The sequence below is a fragment of the Chaetodon auriga genome, chromosome 15 (assembly GCF_051107435.1).
Source record: "Chaetodon auriga isolate fChaAug3 chromosome 15, fChaAug3.hap1, whole genome shotgun sequence".
NCBI classification, from domain to species: Eukaryota; Metazoa; Chordata; class Actinopteri; order Chaetodontiformes; family Chaetodontidae; genus Chaetodon; species Chaetodon auriga.
The window spans coordinates 224,556-245,492 of record NC_135088.1 but is presented as its reverse complement, the minus strand read 5'-3'; the positions used below and the strand labels follow the sequence as shown (position 1 = coordinate 245,492).

General features: G+C 40.9%; 2 protein-coding genes across 4 annotated transcripts; one reads left to right on the top strand and one right to left on the bottom strand.

Annotated features, from left to right (window-relative positions):
* Positions 1-3,413: 3,413 nt before the first annotated feature.
* On the top strand, positions 3,414-11,985 carry LOC143333212 (uncharacterized). Of its 3 annotated transcripts, none has more exons than XM_076751205.1 (9): positions 3,414-3,551; positions 3,783-3,995; positions 4,926-5,064; positions 5,339-5,481; positions 5,686-5,738; positions 6,156-6,280; positions 7,178-7,285; positions 7,562-7,771; positions 8,521-11,985. In XM_076751205.1, the coding sequence occupies exons 2-9, from the start codon at positions 3,790-3,792 to the stop codon at positions 8,830-8,832; spliced, it is 1,296 nt and encodes a 431-aa protein (XP_076607320.1). In that variant the 5' UTR covers positions 3,414-3,551; positions 3,783-3,789; the 3' UTR covers positions 8,833-11,985. The 3 variants fall into 3 exon arrangements, with proteins under 3 accessions (XP_076607320.1, XP_076607321.1, XP_076607317.1); XM_076751206.1 differs by lacking the exon at positions 3,414-3,551 and adding an exon at positions 3,563-3,640 and having other exon boundaries at positions 8,584-11,985; XM_076751202.1 differs by lacking the exon at positions 3,414-3,551 and adding an exon at positions 3,563-3,640.
* Positions 11,986-14,421: 2,436 nt separating this feature from the next.
* On the bottom strand, positions 14,422-16,963 carry LOC143333341 (P2Y purinoceptor 6). Its single transcript, XM_076751415.1, has 2 exons — positions 16,479-16,963; positions 14,422-15,619 (listed from the first exon to the last, which is right to left on the bottom strand). Exons 1-2 carry the CDS (start codon positions 16,961-16,963, stop codon positions 14,704-14,706), a joined length of 1,401 nt encoding a protein of 466 aa, XP_076607530.1. The 3' UTR covers positions 14,422-14,703.
* Positions 16,964-20,937: the final 3,974 nt, after the last annotated feature.

The following is a 20,937-nucleotide window of genomic DNA, read 5'->3' as shown; positions in this document are numbered from 1 at the left end:
TTCCCTGGTACATGGCTCAGCAGGACACTCAACAGTGACTAAACTTAACACTCGAAACTACACTATTAATGATAAAATATTAATTGAGACAGGATTTTCACAGAAAAACTATTGGTTAGAATGGGTACAAAGCGCCACCAGAGCGGCTACAACGTATGAATGCATAGTATGCTCCTCCCCCCGGCCAGCCCTACTAACAGTACCCTCACCCTTCTCTTATAACGAGACCTACTGTATGATGCAATTGCACGTGATAGACAACCCTACAAACACCTGTAAACACCTAGAATTGCCTTATCCATTGGCTCCACGACAGGCGTTTCCCCCACTCTTTACCCGTTAAAAATAACCACACCTGTCTAGTTAGAACTGGCGCCACAGGCTCACCTGTTGGTGACATCTCAGACGACGTGTATTAATACCATCGATGTCACTGATTGGGCTAATGCTACCTTGCTTACTTGTGCACGCACGACCTATATAGATGCAACTGGAGTCCCCAGAGGTGTACTTCATGAATATAAATTGGTTGATCAAGTTGCTTAAGGGGTTGAGTCTCTATTCTGGTGGGTCACTATAAAATAAAATAAAAATGTAGACAGGATTAATTACATCCATTTTAATGTCAAGAGGCTCAACAATATGACTAGAGATGCCATTGCTGGACTGCATGAACAATTGGCTGCTACCTCTCTGATGGCTTACCAAAACAGAATGGCCCTTGATTTCCTCCTAGCTGAAAGAGGTGGTGTGTGCTATGTTTTCCCAAGACTGCTGTGTGTTCATCCCTAACAACACAGCCCCAGATTGCTCTATAACTCAAGCCCTTTCTGGTCTTAAGACCATGTCAGAAGAGTTCGCAGAACACTCAGGGCTAGACAATCTCTTAACTCATTGGCTAAACAGGATTTTTGGCAAGTGGAAAACATTAATTATGTCTTTTTCTTTTCCTTAGTTGTTGCTGTAACTGTGTTAACTTTATGTGGCTGTTGCTGTATACCATGTATCAGGCACCTCTGCCTAAAGTGTATTACCACGACTATCAATGACAAATTCCCCACACCACCTCCTTACGAATTGTCACAACATGCTGCTGAAACTGTTCCCCTGGCCTCCCTCTCTGAGCCTGGAGGGGATGAGACTGAAGACCACAAGGATGCTGACGATGAAGATCACTATTTATACTCTTGAACCCCTGTAAATACATAAATTTTGCTACAGTTAACACATACCCTCATATAGCATTACACACATGTAGAGGCATGAAATTTATAGTTTTCTTCTATGATTCTTGTGCTCATTGTGGATATGCTATCAGTAGAGTTTTGGAAGGTTGTTCTCCCTTGGGAAAGAGGTTCTGTTCCCAGCACCATGGTTGTAACTCCTGATATTAATTTTTTAGCTAATGCTTTGTTTTCTGACTGTTTTGGCATGCCCACATTGCTCTGTTTATCATTTCCACATGCCTGTGCAATGAAGAATTGCTTGCTGCACTTATATGCAATGAAGAACAGCTTAAACATACTTGCATACATATAGGACGCTCAACGCAATCAAGACATGCTTACAAATAAACTATACGGTTATGATGTTCTTTTTTGTGTTGATTTAATAAAATTATATCAAAAGGGGGATATCAAAAATCTCCTATCTGGTTGTACTGCATCTGAATAGGTAGCCACTTGCAGTTTGGGGGCCTGCTAAGTTGGCTGCAACTCACAGATGTGACACAATACAGCAATAACGTTCCAACCTGTGTTTAATTGAACCAATAAAGTTATGTCAAAACGGGGAATGCTATAATTAGGCTCCATTTTACTCACTGTGAATTGTTACCTTTCTCAGTGCTCATGTAAACCTGCAAATCACACTCCTTAGTTTGAACACTGTGACATTCTACTTGATAAGACAGAAACCAGATGTACCCACAGAATCCTCTCTTATCTCTCAAGGTTAAGTCTCAAGGTTAGATACACGCCTTGAAACCAACACACAAGTCCAACCTCTGTACAGGGCAGGCCCCAGCCCAAGAAGACAAAATATGAATACACCTGGATATCTGGGTTCATTCTGACTGAGATCCTGTGAGAGCCCTGTCACTTCAAGCCCAGCGCTGCCTCACTTTACCTGTGACCTGAATAAATTCTACATCTGTGAAGTGAAGATTTCTCCAGTCTCGTTCTTGGGCTTCCAACGAAAGAATTGGGCTAAAAGATATTTATTTCATTTCCGCACTGATCGAACGGGGAACCGGAACGGACGGCGAATACGGTACACTACAGTACAATATTTTGAAGTATTTTGTTTTGTCCCTCCTACCTAGTTGTGTAGCAAGTTTTAGCTAGCTAGATCAAGGGTTAGGGTTCTCTGTGGGCGTGCGCAGTGTGACCGCAGGGCATGAGCAATAATTTCATGTGATGATAGTGAGTTTAAATGAAGCTGTAGTCAGCCGGTTAGCCGATAAACAATTCAATTCAATTCAATATTCCTTAATTAGTCCCGTGAGGGGAAATTCCAGTTTACAGCAGCAACAATAAAGCAGATAGAGTAAAAACAATCAGTATTTAAAAAAAGAGTGGATTACAAAAAAAATAAACGTCATCTTGAGAACTTATAAATAGTATTTATAGACTGTTATGTACAGGTTGGATTGCACAGATTACTTGGAGCAGTTTTTGTTATGTAGTCTGACACCTGCAGGAAGGAATGACCTGCGATACCACTCCTTCACACACTTTGGATGTGGCATCCTGTCACTGATGGAGCTCCTCAGTGCAGTGAGTGTGTGTTGGAGGGGGTGGGAGTCATTGTCTGTCATGGAGAATAGATAAACACTTAGAATGTGTTTTTATTTTCTGAATACGCTCATAGCAAATCTGTTTATTTTTTGTTTGATTGTACTGTGTTAAGCATTGTCAGCTAACGTTAAGTTTAGCTATAACCATAATTTAGCTAAAAACATGGGTATTAAATGAACATCTAGTGTTCTCAGGGAGTTCAGTTTCAGTGGGTCAAGGTCCAGACTTCCTCCATACTGACTGAAACGGGTAGGTTTAAGAAATTGCACATTTACTCAAGTGGTGTACACCACTTGAGTAAATGTTTAATTTACTCATACTTGTGGGGAATTTTTGTTGGGAGTAATATTCAATAACTTCCTGTTAATATTGTGTAGTGCCACCAAAATCTCCACACATCAATGACCTCCTCCTGGTTATTTATTGAATGTTATTCCCAAAAAAAAAGTCCCTAAAATTATGTAAAAGTACATTTCTCCAAACTAAGTGTTGTAGTATAACCAGCAGGAGGTCATTGATGTGTGAGGTGAGTTTGGTGGCACTACACTTCACAGAAGTGAAGTTATTGAATAATCGTTTATTGTTTCTTTTCGGTATAGACATTTGTAGACGGTCCCTGCGCTATGGTCTCGCTAACGGCTGCTCGTAGAGACCAACGTAACTCATACTGCACGGAAGACGGCTCGTTTTGATTTAAAAAACAAAAAAAAATAGGTTGTAGCTCGTTGTCTGTGTTACCACGGCTGGAAAGAGGTATCGTTTGCTGTCTAACAAACTTTCGCTTGGGGGGTATTGATCCCGGAAGTTCGAATCTGTGGCTGGGCTACTGGCGATTATGTAATGTAGTAACGTTAGAAATGCTCGTTTATCCAGTCCTGAGGCAGTGGCGTTTAACTGAAACTGTAGCTTACAGGCTGAGTGATGACAGTGTTTAGCAATTGGCGGAGTAAAGACGTCACCTCAGCATATCTCTTTCTGTGACAGGTCGTGGATGATGCTGCAGCGGGTGGCGGTGGTCGGTGCCGGGGCGGCTGGACTCTGTACAGCCAGACACATCCTGTCCCGCCTGAACGTCTTCACCCCTCCGGTGGTGTTTGAGCTCACCGACAAGGTTGGTGGCACCTGGTGTTACGATGAGCGTGTGGGGACATACGACAACGGACGGCCGATTCACAGCAGCATGTACAGAGACCTCAGGTACGTAACATTTACTGGAGGAACGTAACTAAATACATTTACTTAAGTACTGTACATAAATGTAAATTTGAGGCACCTCTACATCTCAGAGGGAAATATTGTACTTTTTGCCTCATTACATTTATCTGACAGCTTTGGTTCCTCATTGCTTTACAAAGATTTTTAAACAAAAAACATGTGAAGAGTTCATAAAACGTGATGTTTTTGATATAATTGAAATACACAGCACTTTATACAAGTATAGTAAAAACATTTAGTCAATTAGTCAGTTCACAGAAAATAAATTGGCAACTACATTGATCATCTTTTGTTGTCATTTTTCATGTTGTAAAACATTTCATATTCACAGATGTGCGGGTTTGCTGCTTTTCCTGTGAATTATTTTAATGGTTGATATATTTTTAATAATTTTGAGGTTTGGAAACAAGCATGGTGAAGGTGTCTCTTTGAGCTCTGGCTGATTGTGACCACATTTCTCCCTATTTTCAGAATTTTTATATACCAAATATTCAATGGATTAATGCAGAAAATACTCAGCAGATTAATCCATAATGAAAAGAATCATTAATTTCAGTCCTATACAAAATAGTTCAAATGGAGCTCCACCTCCACAACTACAACTGTAAAATCCTGCTTTTACATTAATGCATGGCTAATAATATTCTAAGGATATCATGTATAATAGTGTAACAGTCACAGAGGACATTTCTCTGCACTGAATACTTTTACCTGTAATAGAGTATTTTTACACTGTATTATTAGTACTTTGGAACTCAGTCAGGTCCACTCATACAAACAGTCCTGTTCTTAAGTGGCACATACAAGTAACTGAAGTGAACTTTATTTATTAGTATTTATGTTTTCGTCTTAAGTAGCCTATAGACAGTCAGTCTCCATCTGAGTGATTCTGATTCCCTGACCTCATGACAGGACCAACCTGCCAAAGGAGGTGATGATGTTCCCTGATTTTCCCTTTGACCCCAAGCTGAACAGCTTCCTGCCCCATCAGGAGATTCAGAGGTACCTGGAATCATACTGCCAGAGCCACAACATCTGGCCTCACATCAGGGTGAGTCATCCTGCACCTGATCGCCTGACTGATTTGCATTTGGAAAGAAAAGAATCTGGTATTATGTCAAACTCGTCAGTGAACGGGAATCAAGGAAATTTCCTGTCTAAAGTCACTTGTATCAAATATCTAGATGAATACTGAAGAGGCAGAGTTGACGGCAGTTTGAGGATCTGTGTGTCCTCACTAGAAATGGAACAACCACAGTGATGGTGGTGGCTCACAGAAGTGACACCCAGGTAATGTGACTCTTCTTTTTCTCTTTGTGTGGCAGTTCAACACAGTGGTGGAAAATGTGAAGCCCATCGTCCTGGCAACGGGGGGCAAGGAAACGAGGACAACATGGGAAGTGACAACATGTGATTTGTCAGGTGATGAGAAAACAGAGACCTTTGATGCGGTCTTCGTCTGCTCAGGGTAAGGTGTCATCGTCAGATTATTAATTACTCTTCTTGTTCATCTTGCATTTGTCAAATGTGTATCTTCACACTTTGCCTCAAACCAAATATGTTGTAAAGTCATTACCTACTCTGGCCACTTGGGGTCACCAAAATAATGCACTTGTGAGTTTAAACATGTTTATTTGGATGTTCTGATGTTTGCTTTTTGTTTGTTTTAAAGGCACTACTCCGACCCTCACATCCCAGACATACCTGGGATAGAGAACTTTAAAGGTCTGGTGTACACACTATGATATGATGATGAACAACTGCATTAAGTTGGATAATGTTAGAATATCAGTAAGCGTCATTTTAGTATCATTTTAAATGGAAATGAGTGGGGAGTTTGTTTGTTTGTTTGTTTGTTTGTTTGTTTTTTACATTATTTCAGCCAGAAGATTTTCATCAGGTTTAGCTCAGCATAGCATAGCATACATTTATTTTCTACACTTCTATGTATTAATTAACAAGGTACATAATGTAAATCCAACAGCTTTGGAGCTGTTGAAAGGTGTTTTTTCTGCTCTTGTCATGGAGCTAGGCAAGCAGCTTCCCCATGGTTCAGGTCTTTTGGCTAAGCTTGGCGAACACGTTCTGGGCTCACCTCTGTGCTCAAAATGAAACTGATGTCAGTTCTCTCTCTGTATGTAGGAAAGGTGCTCCACAGTCATTCATACAGGTATGCAGAGCCATTCTCAGGTCAGTCAGTGGTGGTTCTGGGAGCCAAAGCTTCAGGATTGGACATTTCCATTGAACTGGCCAAAGTTGGTGCCCAGGTAACAAATAACACACTACAGCTCTGCCTTGTTTACAACGGCTTGAATGTCATTTCTTTACAGCTGTGTTTTATTGCTTTTTAAACAATGCACACAGCAAAGCAGGTTGTCAGATTAAAGGTGCTGCTGAATATGAATGTGATGACTGGTAAGCTCACCAGTGACGCTACCAGTGGTAGTGTTTACTGTATCTGTGTTGAGACAGTATTTAACATTAGCCCCATGGACATGTCATGTGGACATCTGGACTCATTTTAGTAAAATGGAAACATTAGAACGAGACTTCACAAAGGGGCTGCTTGAGTCTGTGGCCCCCTGCTTGATAAATAAATGTTTGTTTGTTTTTATCACATGTCTATCTCCTGTGTGCTCATATGTATATACCAATCACATTAACATCTTTACTGGTAAAATGTACTGTTCATGGAGATTTAGTAACGGCAGCTCTAGTTAAGTCTAGGTTAGGTCAAGTTTAATAATAATAAACATGGATGTCATGAGTTTAGTACACTAGTATGTTTTCTGTCACAGATGCAGCTGTAAAGCCCAGTTTCTTGACTTCTACTAAATGTACCCAGGCATGAAGGCTAGCACTGTCAACAAAAACTGGATTTATTGTCCTGTACAAACACAATAATTCAGCATGATGAAAAACTGTTGGACTCAATCCAAATCTAGCACCACAGACTGTGGGGTCGTCTGACACGATTTTTTTCCTGAATTTCTGCTGTTGTGGCTTGTAAATCATCTAAATTAACATTTCAGAGGACCATAAGTAGAGATTCAACCTGCACAGCACATTGCTCTTCATATTCCTCTTCTTGTGGCTTTCCTGTTTCTTAGCATACTAATCATGATATACTGTACATCTGTCTCTCTATCCTTCTTTCTTTCCAGGTGACTCTGAGTCATGGTCGTGATCGTTTCACCTTTCCTCTCCCATCTGGGATTCGGCAGTCCAGTCCAGTGGTGGCGATCGAGGAGGACGGCCTCATTCGCTTCCAGGTTAATCAACCCTCCCAGCACTAATCTGCACTAATTCTGACCCAGTAATGCTCCTGATTTCAGTTTGACTTAACGCCTGTAGAAAAACCTTTTGCTTTCTTTTAGTTATGTGTAATCGACAGACTGTCTGTTTGTACCTCGGTAAATTCTGAGTACTAGAAAATTGGTCATTTATCACCTGCAACATATTGGAGACACTGTAAGGTTCAGTAAGGCTCACCTGCTTACTGCAAATAAAATTCAACCTTGTGTTAAAACAAAAACTACCTGTTTCAGGACAGCTCTGTGGGTGCTGCTGACGTCCTGATGTTCTGCACCGGGTACAACTTCAAGTTTCCATTCCTGGACGCGGCTCAGCTGGGTCTGGAGATCCAGGACTATTTGGTGTCTCCGCTGTACCAATTCATGATGCCCCCAGCCTTCCCCTCACTCTTCTTCATTGGCATGTGCAAGATGATCTGCCCCTTCCCCAACTTCCACTGTCAGGTGAGCTGAAGTATTAACTCAGGATCCACTGGAAAAACTCTGTGTTATTGCTGCTTAAAGACTGTGTATCATCAGCTGACAGAGATATCAAATCAATTATTTACTTGTCCCAGAAGCTGCATCTACACAGAACAGGATGCGATGAAGAACTGAGCCTTGTGACACACCACGTATGAAAGAGACTGAAGATGAAGTATAATCATTAATGAAGACTGTGCTCTGTGGTGTGAAAAGAAGCACATCAAGAATCAAGGAAGCTACAACGGTTATTTTCAAACACAGGAAATCACTGATGTAGATGTTGGCATGGAAGGTGGAGAGAAAGTAGCTTCACCAAAAAAAATGACAGCGTGACCAGAAAATGTCTTCCAGCCTGTGTATAATAATACTAATAACAATAACAATGATGATAAACTTTCTAACTTTTTATTGATATAGTGCAGCTCAAAGTGCTTTACGTCAAGTTGTGTACATACAAAAAAACTTTAAAAACAAATCAAAACATTAAAATAGAATAAAACTGTATATTAATAGGAACATTAGGAAAATAATCAACTTTCAGTTAAGATTCAAGCAAGCATGAGCAAGAAACTGAGTCTTAAGATGTTTGTTGCAGTAGTTTTATGGTGGATATATTTGTGCAAGCTGGTCTATGATAAAATGAAATTAAATGAGGGCATCACAGACTAATGAGGTCTAAAGGTGGAACGGAGGTTTGGTTATTCTTAATTCCAGTTTTATCTCTGCAGGTCCAGTTTGCTTTAGCTGTGTTGGACGGCTCAGTCACTTTACCGTCTGTGACTCAAATGCAGGATGAGGTCCGGCGACAGCAGCAGGAAAAACTGGAGCAGGGAGTCCAGCAGCACCACTTGCTGATTATGCAAAAGGAACAGTGGGAGTACTGCGAGACACTGGCTCGCACCGCCGGCTTCCCGCCGCTGCCTCCAGTCATACACAGCCTGTATGAGCAGGTGTGGCATCAGCGAAGACTTCACCCCGAAAAGTATCGGAGACTCAACTACAGGCTGATCAGTGACACCCAGTGGGAGCTGATCAACTGATGAATTGATGGAGGTGAAAGATTAAACAGCAGGTGCAGAAAATCACAAAAACACCACATGACACAATACAATGTAATAAACTTTATGAATAGCAACTTCCTACAACTGGTTGATTCTCCTAAAACTCCAGTTAAGTGTCATCTATTCAGTGTTGATGGAGGTCTTTTGTTTGCTGGTTGCAGCACTCAGCAGCTCTCCAGACAAATTATACACTCTCTTGAATTTTACATGAGCTCCAATGACATGAATGAATCACCTGCTCTCCAACAGATGAAGTCATGTGTTTTAGCCACTCTAGCAGCATGAATGTCAGGATGACATTCTCTTCAGCCTCAGGCGTCCTTTGTGCTCAATGCCGATGAACATGTTAACACGCTAAACTGAGATGGTTAACATAGAAGCCTTAAACACCAGATGTCTGCATTTTCATTATTCATTTTCATCATTTCTGCTGGCATGCTGAAGATAGCATATAGCTCAAAGCTTCATTGTACCTAATTATAGCTTAACACAGCCGCTAGCATGGCTGTCGAGTCTTGAGGGTGATTCACTGCATAGCTACAGAGCCTACGAACATAGCTGCCATTCTCCTCCGCTAAATCGTAACTTTCACTAACGCACAACAAGGAAAGACGTCTTCTTGTAAACCATCTGCTGTCCACGATCATGCAAAGTCAACATGATTACTTCTGTTATTGATTGCACAGCAGTAGTTGTGCTGTCACCTCGTGTCAATTAAAAATCCAGCTTTAGTTTTGGCACTATAAACTTCTCTCCTTAACTGTTGTTCAGAAGTTGCATTCCTTAAAGAACTTCATGATCACTGAATGGTTGAAATGCGTTCTGCCATAAAGTGTGCACCTTGACCCTCCTGGATCTGGATTCTGGCTAACACTTTACTATTCTCACTGTAACACAGTAGCCTAAAATTAAAATTTTGCATTCTAATCTACTTGGTTGATTAAAAAAAGTCTTTGTTATTACTTATTTTTTAAAGTTATTGTGTACTTACTAACATCAAATTCAGCAGACACGTCACGTTCATTAGCAAGCACACAGGTGGGTTGTGAGGACTGTTGGGGAGAGTAGGTGGATGTAATTTAATCACCTTTATTTACATTTTTGTACCATGCTTTGATGGAGAAACAGTGCATAAAAAATTATGTGATGTACGCTATAACAAAATCTTGACAAAAACTTTGTCCAGTACTGCAAAACTAAAGACATTCCCTGTACTGCTTAATGCTTATTAGCAAATGTTAGCATGCTAACATGTTAAAGTAAGATGGTAAACATAATACCTAATAACCATCAGCATGTTTGTACTGGCACTGTGAGCTTGTTTCCCATACTGAAGATAGCATTTAGCTCAAAGTACCACTGGGGGGATAGTCCATTGTTTTGGCGCCCCATTATTCTGACACCCTAACAGTCCACTTAATATCCAATGGTACTGAAAACCCAGCAGTCCCGTTGGACATTCCCATAACTCAGGAACAGAAGCAGCGATTGTAACTGAATTGGTGACACTAATTTTGGGTGTCCAGCTCGAAACTGTGGTGATTGTATCGGTCTTGTATGCTGCCGGGTTGAAGATGTGTGTGAAGCATCCATGTTTTACAATTTGTTGCTTCTTTGCAGCAGCATCCATATTTGAAGCACTGTAGTCCAATCACAAGCTTATTGGTTTTGTTGATATTGAACTTCAGGTGATTGTCATTCCACCATGTGATGAATCAGTCTCCGTCATTCTCACTGAAATTATTCACCGCAGTCATACATGTCAATACAGCGATAACTTTCATTTCACCAAAAAATACACATCCTACCCTTGATCAGTTCCCTTCAAAATCTTGACTACATATTATATGAGTCTGAACAGATGTGGATGTAAACAAATGCAAGGTGGTAATTCTATGTTTAGGTCATGAAAAAAACCTTGGTTCAGTCATTTGCGCTCCCTCCCCTCCAACTCCACAAAGCCAATTCTTTTCCAACCCAATTGTCCTCAATTCAATATATGGTATGGTAAGATATGGTCACAATTAAGAAGACATTTCAACCTGTCCATGATGTCAATTCATTCCCCAATTGTCAATAACTACAGTTTTCCACCCTCTACTTTGGACTCAGCCTTTAAGATTTGGATGACAAAAGGCATTACTTCTGTCTCAAATCTCTTTCTTCAGGGCAAATTTGGATCATTCTCACAACTTTCTGAGATGTTTGATTTGCCTAAATCACGCTTTTACAGATATCTCCAAATAAGACATTTTATGCAGAAAAAACTTTGCTTCTTTTCCAAATTTGCCTTTAGACAATCCTATTGACAATCTTCTCTCTTTGTCGCCACATCAAAGAGGTGCAATTTCAGTCTCTTATAATCATATTTGCAACATCTCCCCCCAATCATTACAAGGAATTTAACAGCTTTGGGAGGATGACTTGGGAGGATGGAAGTAATGACCCCTCTTGTCCACGTTGTAAAAGTCAATCAGCTGATCACATACACATGTTCTGGTCCTGCCCACATCTCAGAACATACTGGGCAGACATTTTTCAGGCCTACTCTACAATGTGTGGTGTGATCATTGCCCCAAACCCATTATGTGCAATTTTTGGCTTTACCAATGAAACTCGCTCTCTTAAAGGCAAATTCCATGTTGTCATAGCTTCCACCTCTCTGCTTGCCAGACGTCTGATACTTCTCATGTGGAAGGAACAGACACCACCCACATTTAGCAGATGGATTAGAGACACCATGTCATTTCTGAAATTGGAAAAAATTAGATACACTCGGAAAGGCTCCATACAGAGTTTTGAGAGAACCTGGACCCCTTTCTTGACGTACTAAGAGAGTATACAAAGTCCACTACATCCAAAAGATTAGATGCGTGTGTGTATGTCTTTATGTGTGTGTTTGTGCTTTCCTTTTTTTCCCTTCTTGTCTTTTCTTCTTTTGTTGTTATTCTTGTTTTCATACTTGTATGATGTGGCCTCTTATTACACATTATCTGTTAAGTTTATGGCATAGGCTGGCTAAGGGTGGGTATGTGGGAGGGACTTTTGGGTGGGTGTTTTGACTACGGTAATTATTTGTAACGTGTAACTACATTGAAAATCAATAAAAAATGTTAAATCAAAAACATTTCTTGATGGAAGAATGAAAAGTGTGGTTTCCTCAAGTGTTTTAGTTCAACAGTTTGATTAGCAGTGTCAGAAGCCCAGCAGTGATGTGATCTTTCAGCTTGTTAATCATTTCTTGGACTGAACGGATCCACATGTTAACCATGAACGAGGCCAAGGACACAGAGAGCTGATGTCAACAAAAGACTTTAATCCAGATATTGTGCCACAAAACGTCAAACTACACGAGTCAAAAATATGAGGTCTGACATCACAGAGTGACCTGAGCTCAAAAACAACAACATCACATGAAGCAGGAACGTGCAGAGTGTTGCTCTTTGAAGGGGATACATTCAGACACTAGTGCAGGTCAGTAACATGGCTGCCATTCAGGGTTTTACATGGCATTTACAGGGGAGTGTCACCTTTTTTAAGAATCACAATTATTTAGTACGTGTTCCAGGATTAAGTGAAGGTGTGTCTTAATGAACATGAGAACATAACAACGAAGTCAGCAACCTGTTAAAACTCAACAGAACAGTTTGAGTTTACATCACAGGGTCAAAGGTCAACTTTCTTTTTTCCAGCTGATGGCAGGAGAGGGTGTGTGTTACAATCATTTAAGCCATTTATCCGCTAAGAACATGTTAAACATTCTCAGACTGATGGTTGAAAAAACGACATTTGACTGCGTCACCTCGTACTGTTGAAGCATTCTCCACTAGATTTGGACAATTTATTTTATTTAAAAGATTAACCAAAAAAAAAATTGAATTTGTTCATTTCTGCCCTAAAATGAAGCCCAATCAGTGTAGTATCCCAAATCCATTCTACATGTAAATTCTATGCAGTATGTACTACAACCTAATCTTTATAAATCGTTAGTAAAATCAATATACTTTACCATTTTATAGTAACAGGAAATGACATGTAATCAAGACTTTAATAAACTGTGGCTTTATAACATCAGTGCCAATTAAATTCACAAAGTGAGCAAGATTTATTACTTTTTCTTGTTTTCCAAGAGCTGTTTCACCACCAACAACATTTTTTTTTTTTGTGAGCAGCCACTTTTATTTCCGTTGCGCTTTGCATTGTGGGAGCATAATGTCCATGTAAGGACACTCAAAAATCAACCATATTTAGTCTGCATACTGTCTGATTTGAATATACTTCATTTGGCCACTTTTCCAGTATGAACTGAACACAATATTCAGAACCTGTTTAGAATGAGTGTAGTGTGGTTGTAACAGCCAAAGCCACAAGTATATCCATGTATCTCAATCCAGAATCTAAATAAAAGCATGTTAAATTTAAGTGGTCCACATGGAGGAGGACAAATGAAGGTGATAATTTCAGGAGACTAATTCACTCAAGGGCAGGAGTTATGTTAAAAATTGCTATTTTAAAAGAACAAAAATGTAATTTGAGTTATTTAGTGAATTAGTCATTTGAGAGTCTTAAATAAGCATCCCCTCTGTCAGATCCACATATTTGTGATTCAGGGCTTCTTCACAAAATTTCTGTTTAATATTCACAGTAGGAGCTATGAGGTTGTGCTAATCATAATGCCATTTTGTTTTATGGAAAAGCTAGGTGTTTCTGTTTGACTTGAAATTCATCTGATACAGTAACATGTCTAAGGATCGATTTTAATGTGCTTTATTAGTTTTTAAGTGTCTTAATGGTCTTGGGCCATCTTATTTATCTGATCTGCTTTTATCATATCAGCCCTCGCGGAACCTGAGGTCCTCTGACATCGACCTTTTGATTGTTCCAAGGGTTCGGACCAAAACCCACGGGGAGGTGGCATTCAGCCATTATGGTCCGAAGCTTTGGAACAGCCTGCCAGAGGGCATCAGGTCCGCAGAGACCGTTGGTGTCCCCTTCCTCATGGGGGGCCTCCACGCTGGGAGGTGTGTCTGATCTGCCCGCCGGGGCGTCGTCCTGGGGACCCCTTGGGCCCGGAGGACTGGGGGGCTCTGCCCTGTGTGTGGAGTCCACCCCGGTCTGCCCAGGTCGGGGGTCTCTGTTGCGGCAGCGCTCCCTGTGGCCGTGGGCTGTGATCCCTTGCAGTGTGGATGAGCTCCCCATAGGTGGTGTTTTCCTCTCATGAGTCCTCAGTGCCCTGCCATGTTATTACACTGACAGTTTCGTTGGGGTGTGTGTGGGTGTGTGTGTGAGTGCATGGTGTGCGGTGGTTTTGTGGGTCTGTGGGTGTGTTTGGGGGGAATGGGCGTTTTTTTTTTTTTTTTTTGTACTACTGTTTCATGTTTTCATCTTTTGTCAAGCACCTTGTGTTGCATTTTTATGTATGAAAGGTGCTATACAAATAAAGTTTCATTGAATAAAGTTTGATTGATAAACAGTAGTGCTGCATATTAAATACTTTTTTGGTACCAACCAAAATGTGTCCATTTAACCAACTATCAAAAAATTAGGGAGGAAATCGGCCATCAAATATCTAAAAGTACATTTTCAAATCACTGGCAAAGTCAGGAAAAGTTTAAATATTAAATATTGTGAAAAAGTTGTCACCTTGTCACCTCGCAAAATGCGACAGTGCAAGCACATTTAACAAATCAGATCTGTGTGGAGCAATGAGGAGACCGTAACCTTCCTCATATTAATACATGAAACTAGCAGAAGTGTCATTTCCATCATGTTTTCCTCATGGTTTTCCATTGTTTGTGCTTTGCTTGGTGTATCATGGGCTTTTGAAGAAGAAACCAGCATTAAAAGCTTCTAGAAGATGACCCTTGAAGACTTAGACTCGTTTTCTATGTGCACCTCCCTTTCAACCCTCTCAGCCACCTCCTGGTCGTCCTCTCCCATTCCCTCTTTTTTCAGGATCTTCAGTGGCCACCAGAGGGAACCACTTCGGCGGTCTCTGCGAACAGTGTGTTCTGCCGGCCAGCAGCAGGGAGTGCCCTTATCCCCTGTCAGGAAGTAGAGGAGAGCATTGAGCCAAGCGTTGCAGGATGCCAGCGGCCGGGTGACCTTGTAGCAGATGGAGACAGTCTTCATGACGTTGCAGCCACCAAGCTGCCCTCGCCGCAGGAGCAAGAACAGGGTCCGTGTCACGTGGAAGGGCAGGAAACAGAGCGCAAACAACAGTGTGATAGTTACAATGGTTTTAATGGATTTCCGTCGCCGCCGGATATAATGCGAGTACTGTGATCCAGAAATAGAGACCGAGGTTCTCTCCCGCTCTCGAACTCCATCAATAGCTCCGTCTCCCACTGGACCATCCTCCCCCCCCTCTATCGAACTGGGAGGGGAACGCAGGGTCTGAAATATCGTCCTGACCACCTGAGAGTAGCACCAGGCAATGATGACAAAGGGCACAAAGAAGCCCAGCAGGTGGAGGACGATGCCGTATGGGACGTAGTCAGCGAACTCTTTATCGATGGCATCATCCCAGCAGTTCATATATCCCTCCTCGTCCTCCACCTGAGATCCTGTACTGTTGCCACCTTCCCTTGTCCCTCCAGGCTCAACAACTCCGCCACCTCTGCGCCTGACGTATCCTGTCTGGGCAAACCTGAAGATGGGGCAGGTGAGAATGAAGACCACCACCCACACCAAAGCACAGGTCCCCTTCACCACCCGTTTGCTCTCCAGAGTGATGGTCCTCATTGGATGGCAGATCCCCAGGTACCTGTGTAAGGACAACCAGGGGTGAGTTTGAATCCATTGCTTTAAATCTCTTTAGTTTTAAAAACACTTTGACACACTGAGTCTCAGGTGCTCAGCTGAGGGCTTCTAGCAGAGATTCATTGTCATGAATGGAATGCATAACCTTTTTAAGAATTTTGTTAGATGAATGTAAAAGCTGATGGACCAAACTAAGAAGCAGCCTGGGATTACATTCATTTAAATCTTAATTTTCAGATTGATTGCTTTGTCACTATTGACCTTCCATACTGATCATAGGTTTGTGTGATAGAGTGAGGAAACAGTCTAGACAGATTGGCAACTTAGGGGGTTTGAACCTAAACCTGGCTCATTTGTCTCTGAAACCCATCGACTAACTTGGCCCATTTCCAAACATTTGACCAATCATTTCTGATTGGCTCAAAGGTCAGGAGAATCAGCTAGCTTGCTACATTAGCCTCACTAATATGTGTCATAGTGCTATTTTCCTGTAAGCAAATGAATGTTTGAATAGCACACGCAAGGGCCGTTAAAAATTAACATACCAAGAAGATACACTGATCACCCACAACATTAAAAACGCCTGATGAATATTGTGTAGATCACCCTTATGCCACCAAAACAGCTCTGATTCATTGGGGCATGAACATGGGACCTCTGTTTGTGTTCTGTGGTGTCTGGTTACAGGTGTAGCTACAGTCAGTAAATGAAAGTAAACCCCCCAAAATGGATAAATAAAGATAAAAACAAAGCAGCATCTTGTTTTAATCACCAGTTCAAAAGTCTCAAAACTGAAAGCAATAATTGCATGCAAGAATCCTATGGTTTTTCAATTGAGCTGGCATGTTTCCCGAGGGTCCTACCTGTGCACGGAAATGCAGGTAAGGAAGAAGATGGAGCAATAGAGGTTGAAGTAGAAGAGGAAGCGGACAAGGCGGCACATGAAGTCCCCGAAGACCCAGCGGTCCCTCAGCACATAGCTCGCCACCAGGAAGGGCAGTGACAGACCATACATCAGGTCGGTGGTGGCCAGGTTCACCATGTAGATCAGTGACGTGTTCCAGCGCCGACCACTGCCACTGCTGCCGCCGCCACTGCAGCAACTGCCATGGTGGCGGCAGGAGCGCAGCAGTACCACGGAGTTGAGGGTGAGGCTAAAAAGGAAGGTCAGCGAGTAGCAAACGGGCAGGAAGACATACTTGTAGGATTCATCAATGCTACAGGATGGCGGAGGGAGGGACGAGGTGGGCAAGGTGCCAGAAGTGTTGGGATGGTTACTTGCTGCTGCTGCTGCTGCCACCACCAAACCAATGTCTGGAGTGATTTGGGAGGCTTCACTCAATCCCATGATAAAGGCTATTTCTGGCAGAGCTTGATCGGTTCAGGTTCCTCTGGCGTCATCTCAGCTCCTTCAAGTCTTCTTATTCACTGAGGTTTCCTTCATTTGTCCTTCCTCTGATCTATCTATCTATCTAATCTATCTATCTAATCTTTGTCTCTATTCACCGTCGACTGACCCATGTCTCTCGAATATAGGGGGAGTTTCTGTGACAAAGACGGGAAAGAAAACACATTGTCATTAGTTTGGAAAAGCTCATTCAGAATGTACTACCGGTGTTTTGCTGATGAAGACTGTGTTTCGCTCAATTAGCCACTCAATCATTAACAAAGCTTTCCGGAAACCTCTCTCCATTTATGAAGCCTTTCTGATAGGTGGTCTGTTCCAGCTGTTGAGGCATTTGGGTCATGGTCAGTAGACATAAAGAATATGTAATCAGAAAGTAGGATATGGCCATTATACATTACATATGTTTTAGGAAGAATTTTGGTTAAGTGTTAAGTGGTTAACATTCTTATGATTTAACCCATTAATGGTCTGGTCAAATAATAATACAAATAAATTTACTGCTAACTACTTTGGGAGCATACTATACTACACTACACTATACTACTACACTATACTAAGATGGTGAACATAGTAAACATTATACCTGCTCAACAACAGCACATTAGTATTGTCATTATGGTAATTTTAACATGTTAACATTAGTGTTAGTCAAAGCACCACCGTGCCTAAATACAGCTTCACAGAGCTGGTTGTTTAGTCTGACCAGAATTCGCAAAGATATTCAGTTTACTATCAAATAAAATAGAGAAAACGGGACAAATGCTCACACTGGGGACTCTAGGAACTGGAGGATGATTGTGGATACTTGAAAACGTTTCTCCTGTCATCCAGCTTCTTCAGATCTAACTGGTTGTTGGGAAGTCCCAGTGCTCCTGTCTGTTGTAAAGGCAGTCCTTAGACATCGGAGTCACCTGAGGCCTGGTGTAAACGGCAGTTGTTCAGGTTGCCACATGAGGCCAACTGAACAGTTGTTAAATCTCCTGAGAAGCGCTGAAAGGACAGCATTGTAGGTGGGGGATAAGGAAAGTAGCAGACCTCCTCCTCTATTGAGGGATGGCTTCTCTACTTCTCTCCACTTTATTTTACAAGTATCTACAACCAAGTCCAGTGGCCCTAGATGCAACCTCCTTGGATAACCATGACCTGAATGACTGAGAATCTTCACAGACATGGAGAAAGATCGGCATTTCTGCTTTAAAAATGACTGAAACTATTACTCAATTATGAGAACTTGTCAGTTTTTTTTCTGTTGGTTGAGTAATCAATTATTCAATCATTTTAGAACTTCTATTTGTGTACATTGAATAAGATGCCACAGCTGGATTTACACCTTATTGGTTAACCTCATATGAAACATTTGAAATCTGTCCAGTTAGACCAGTTTGAAGCGTTTGAACTGTAAAGACTCAACTAAACCCGAATTAAAACAGTTTGAATCAAGCAAAACTGCTGCTGTCCACCAATCCGGTGCCAGAATTTCACATTCAGAAGATCAGTCTGGATCACAGTCAGTTTGGCCTTACCTTCAGTTGTCCTCCTTGTTCTGATTGTCCTCTTGGTCTCATCGGGTCTCGTTGGTGGAGTTGTGGCTCAGAAGTGTCTGTTTCAGGGCCGAAGGGTCTCTCAGGGTTTCTCCTCTGACCTTCAGCTTCTCTGTAAATAATTGATAGCGTTCATTCAGTCAGAACTGCAGGAATGAAACCCTATACAAGGACTGCAGAGGAAGAGGAGGCGCTTACAGTGCAGCTCTGAGCTGTTCGCTTTTAATAGGACACACCGGCTCTTTTTAGCAACTGAGGATTAAAAAAAATTAAAAATACTGTGTAAGGAGTTGAAGGCTTTGCTCTGAGATCTTTTGTATTTAAATCCCAATGCTGCCAAACCTTTGTCAGACTAATCTTTTGTTTAATTGCAATTTATTTACTGTTGTATTGGCTCTTACTTTTGTACATCTGGATCGTTAACAGGAAAAGCAAATTAGCTCAAGGCTAACTGTGCTATAAATGTGTTGAATTGCTCTGCACAAAGTCCCTGCTAAATCAGCAAACTAAACCACTAACACCAGTCTGGACAAAACAGTCATGGACTACACATTTAAAACACAAAAGGTTAATAATATGAAAATCATTTTCAAAGAGAAAACAAAAATGCAAAGGTTTATGTTCTTGAGCTTCTGAGGAAATATTGCATTAAAAACAATCAAAATGAATACGAGCTAAGCATGGCCAAATATAAATAATACTGTAGTGAATCTTTTTTTAACGCATGTGACATACAGACCTTTAATTAATGACTGCTAACTGAGACGAAAACTTCAATAAAGCTGCTTTTCTACAGGTATTAAATCACTCACCGTCTCTTCCGGAGAAGCTGCTGAAGCTTGTGTCTCACGTTCTCCTCCTCCTCCTTGCTCTCTCTCGTTATCTGAGGCTTTAATTAGAAATCAAAGTGAATACAGTGAACACATCAGCCCCTCCTCCTCTACCTCCAACCCTCCTGCTCCGTTCATTCCATCATCATCATCATCATCATCAACAACAGCAACAACAACTCTAATTCCGACAGTAAATACTGAGATTGTCCTCTGACAGTGAACACACAGTCAAAGAGCCACATGAACTGTTAATATGTTTTGGCATGTGATGATGAGTGAAACAAAACACGGCGGCACAATTGGCGCTCAAACAGTGAGCAGATAGCAGAGATATGAATGAATACAGTGAGGGTTGAGACATCAAATCACTCTGACGTTTAAAAAAAAATCAAGTACCTGCAGCCAAAAATAACACACACACAAAAAATGTCCAAAGCTGAAAAACAATGTTTTTTCTGAGCTCATGAAACTTTTTAGAGATACGAGGTTCTCACAAGACAGCGACACTACAAACATATGATGATCATACAGAATATGACTCATTGCTGTAAATTAAATAAGCCAATAGTATATAAAGTAGTCAAAATTAGCTCAACCTGAAATGTCTGCAGCAGTAAAATGCAACACACACATTAATGCAGCAGTAATATTAATCCAAAAACATCAGATATAATAATAAAACACTGACAGGGAACATTTTACTGTAAAACGGCTACTTTTACTTCGCATACTTTAAGTAAATTAATACATACTGGTTTGCTGAGTACAGATTTAAATCCAGGACTTGTCCACTGTTGGTGGAGCATTTTCAAGCAACGTAGACGTGGATTGTTTACATTCAAAGGGTACGGCTTCATTTGTTGAGCCTTTTTCTGATCACAGTGAAATGAAAAACACTGATGCAATTAAGTGGATGCCATAAAGTATATCTTAGAATTAATGTTTACATTTACAAATCCATTTGTAATTAATTGTATGTACATTTTAAAATACATCTCTAAATACTCTTTAAGTCACAAATGAAATGAAACAAAAAACAATCACTTGTCACTTTGTTACCTCATTTTTAGGAGCATAAGCACAAAATATTACTACTGGACAGTTTTGAATTCTCCCTCACAGTATGATGTTTCAAGAGGAAACACAACACATTTAGCTTGTTTAGCTACACTCCCAATTTTAATGTGACTTTTAATGTGACTTTCATCTTTTTATATGTAAGTAACAGAGATACATTTCTTTTGCAATACATTCCATGAAAACGACATTGAGCTCCTTATAACAGATCAATGGGAAAAAAGTGGATTTGATCAGTATCAAAATATAATTTCTTTGTAAGGCACTAGAGGACATGGCTAGTGATGGTTAAAAGCCACATTTAAATCATCTCAATATCAATGGCTAGAGTATAAACCAAAGGTAAATTACTGCGGTCAGAATAAAACCTCACATCCTTAAAGAAAAGTTCTGGAAGTTGATGTTTAGGTGGCGACATAAACATCGAGTTAAATGAAGAAAACGTCAAAACAGGGCAGCAATA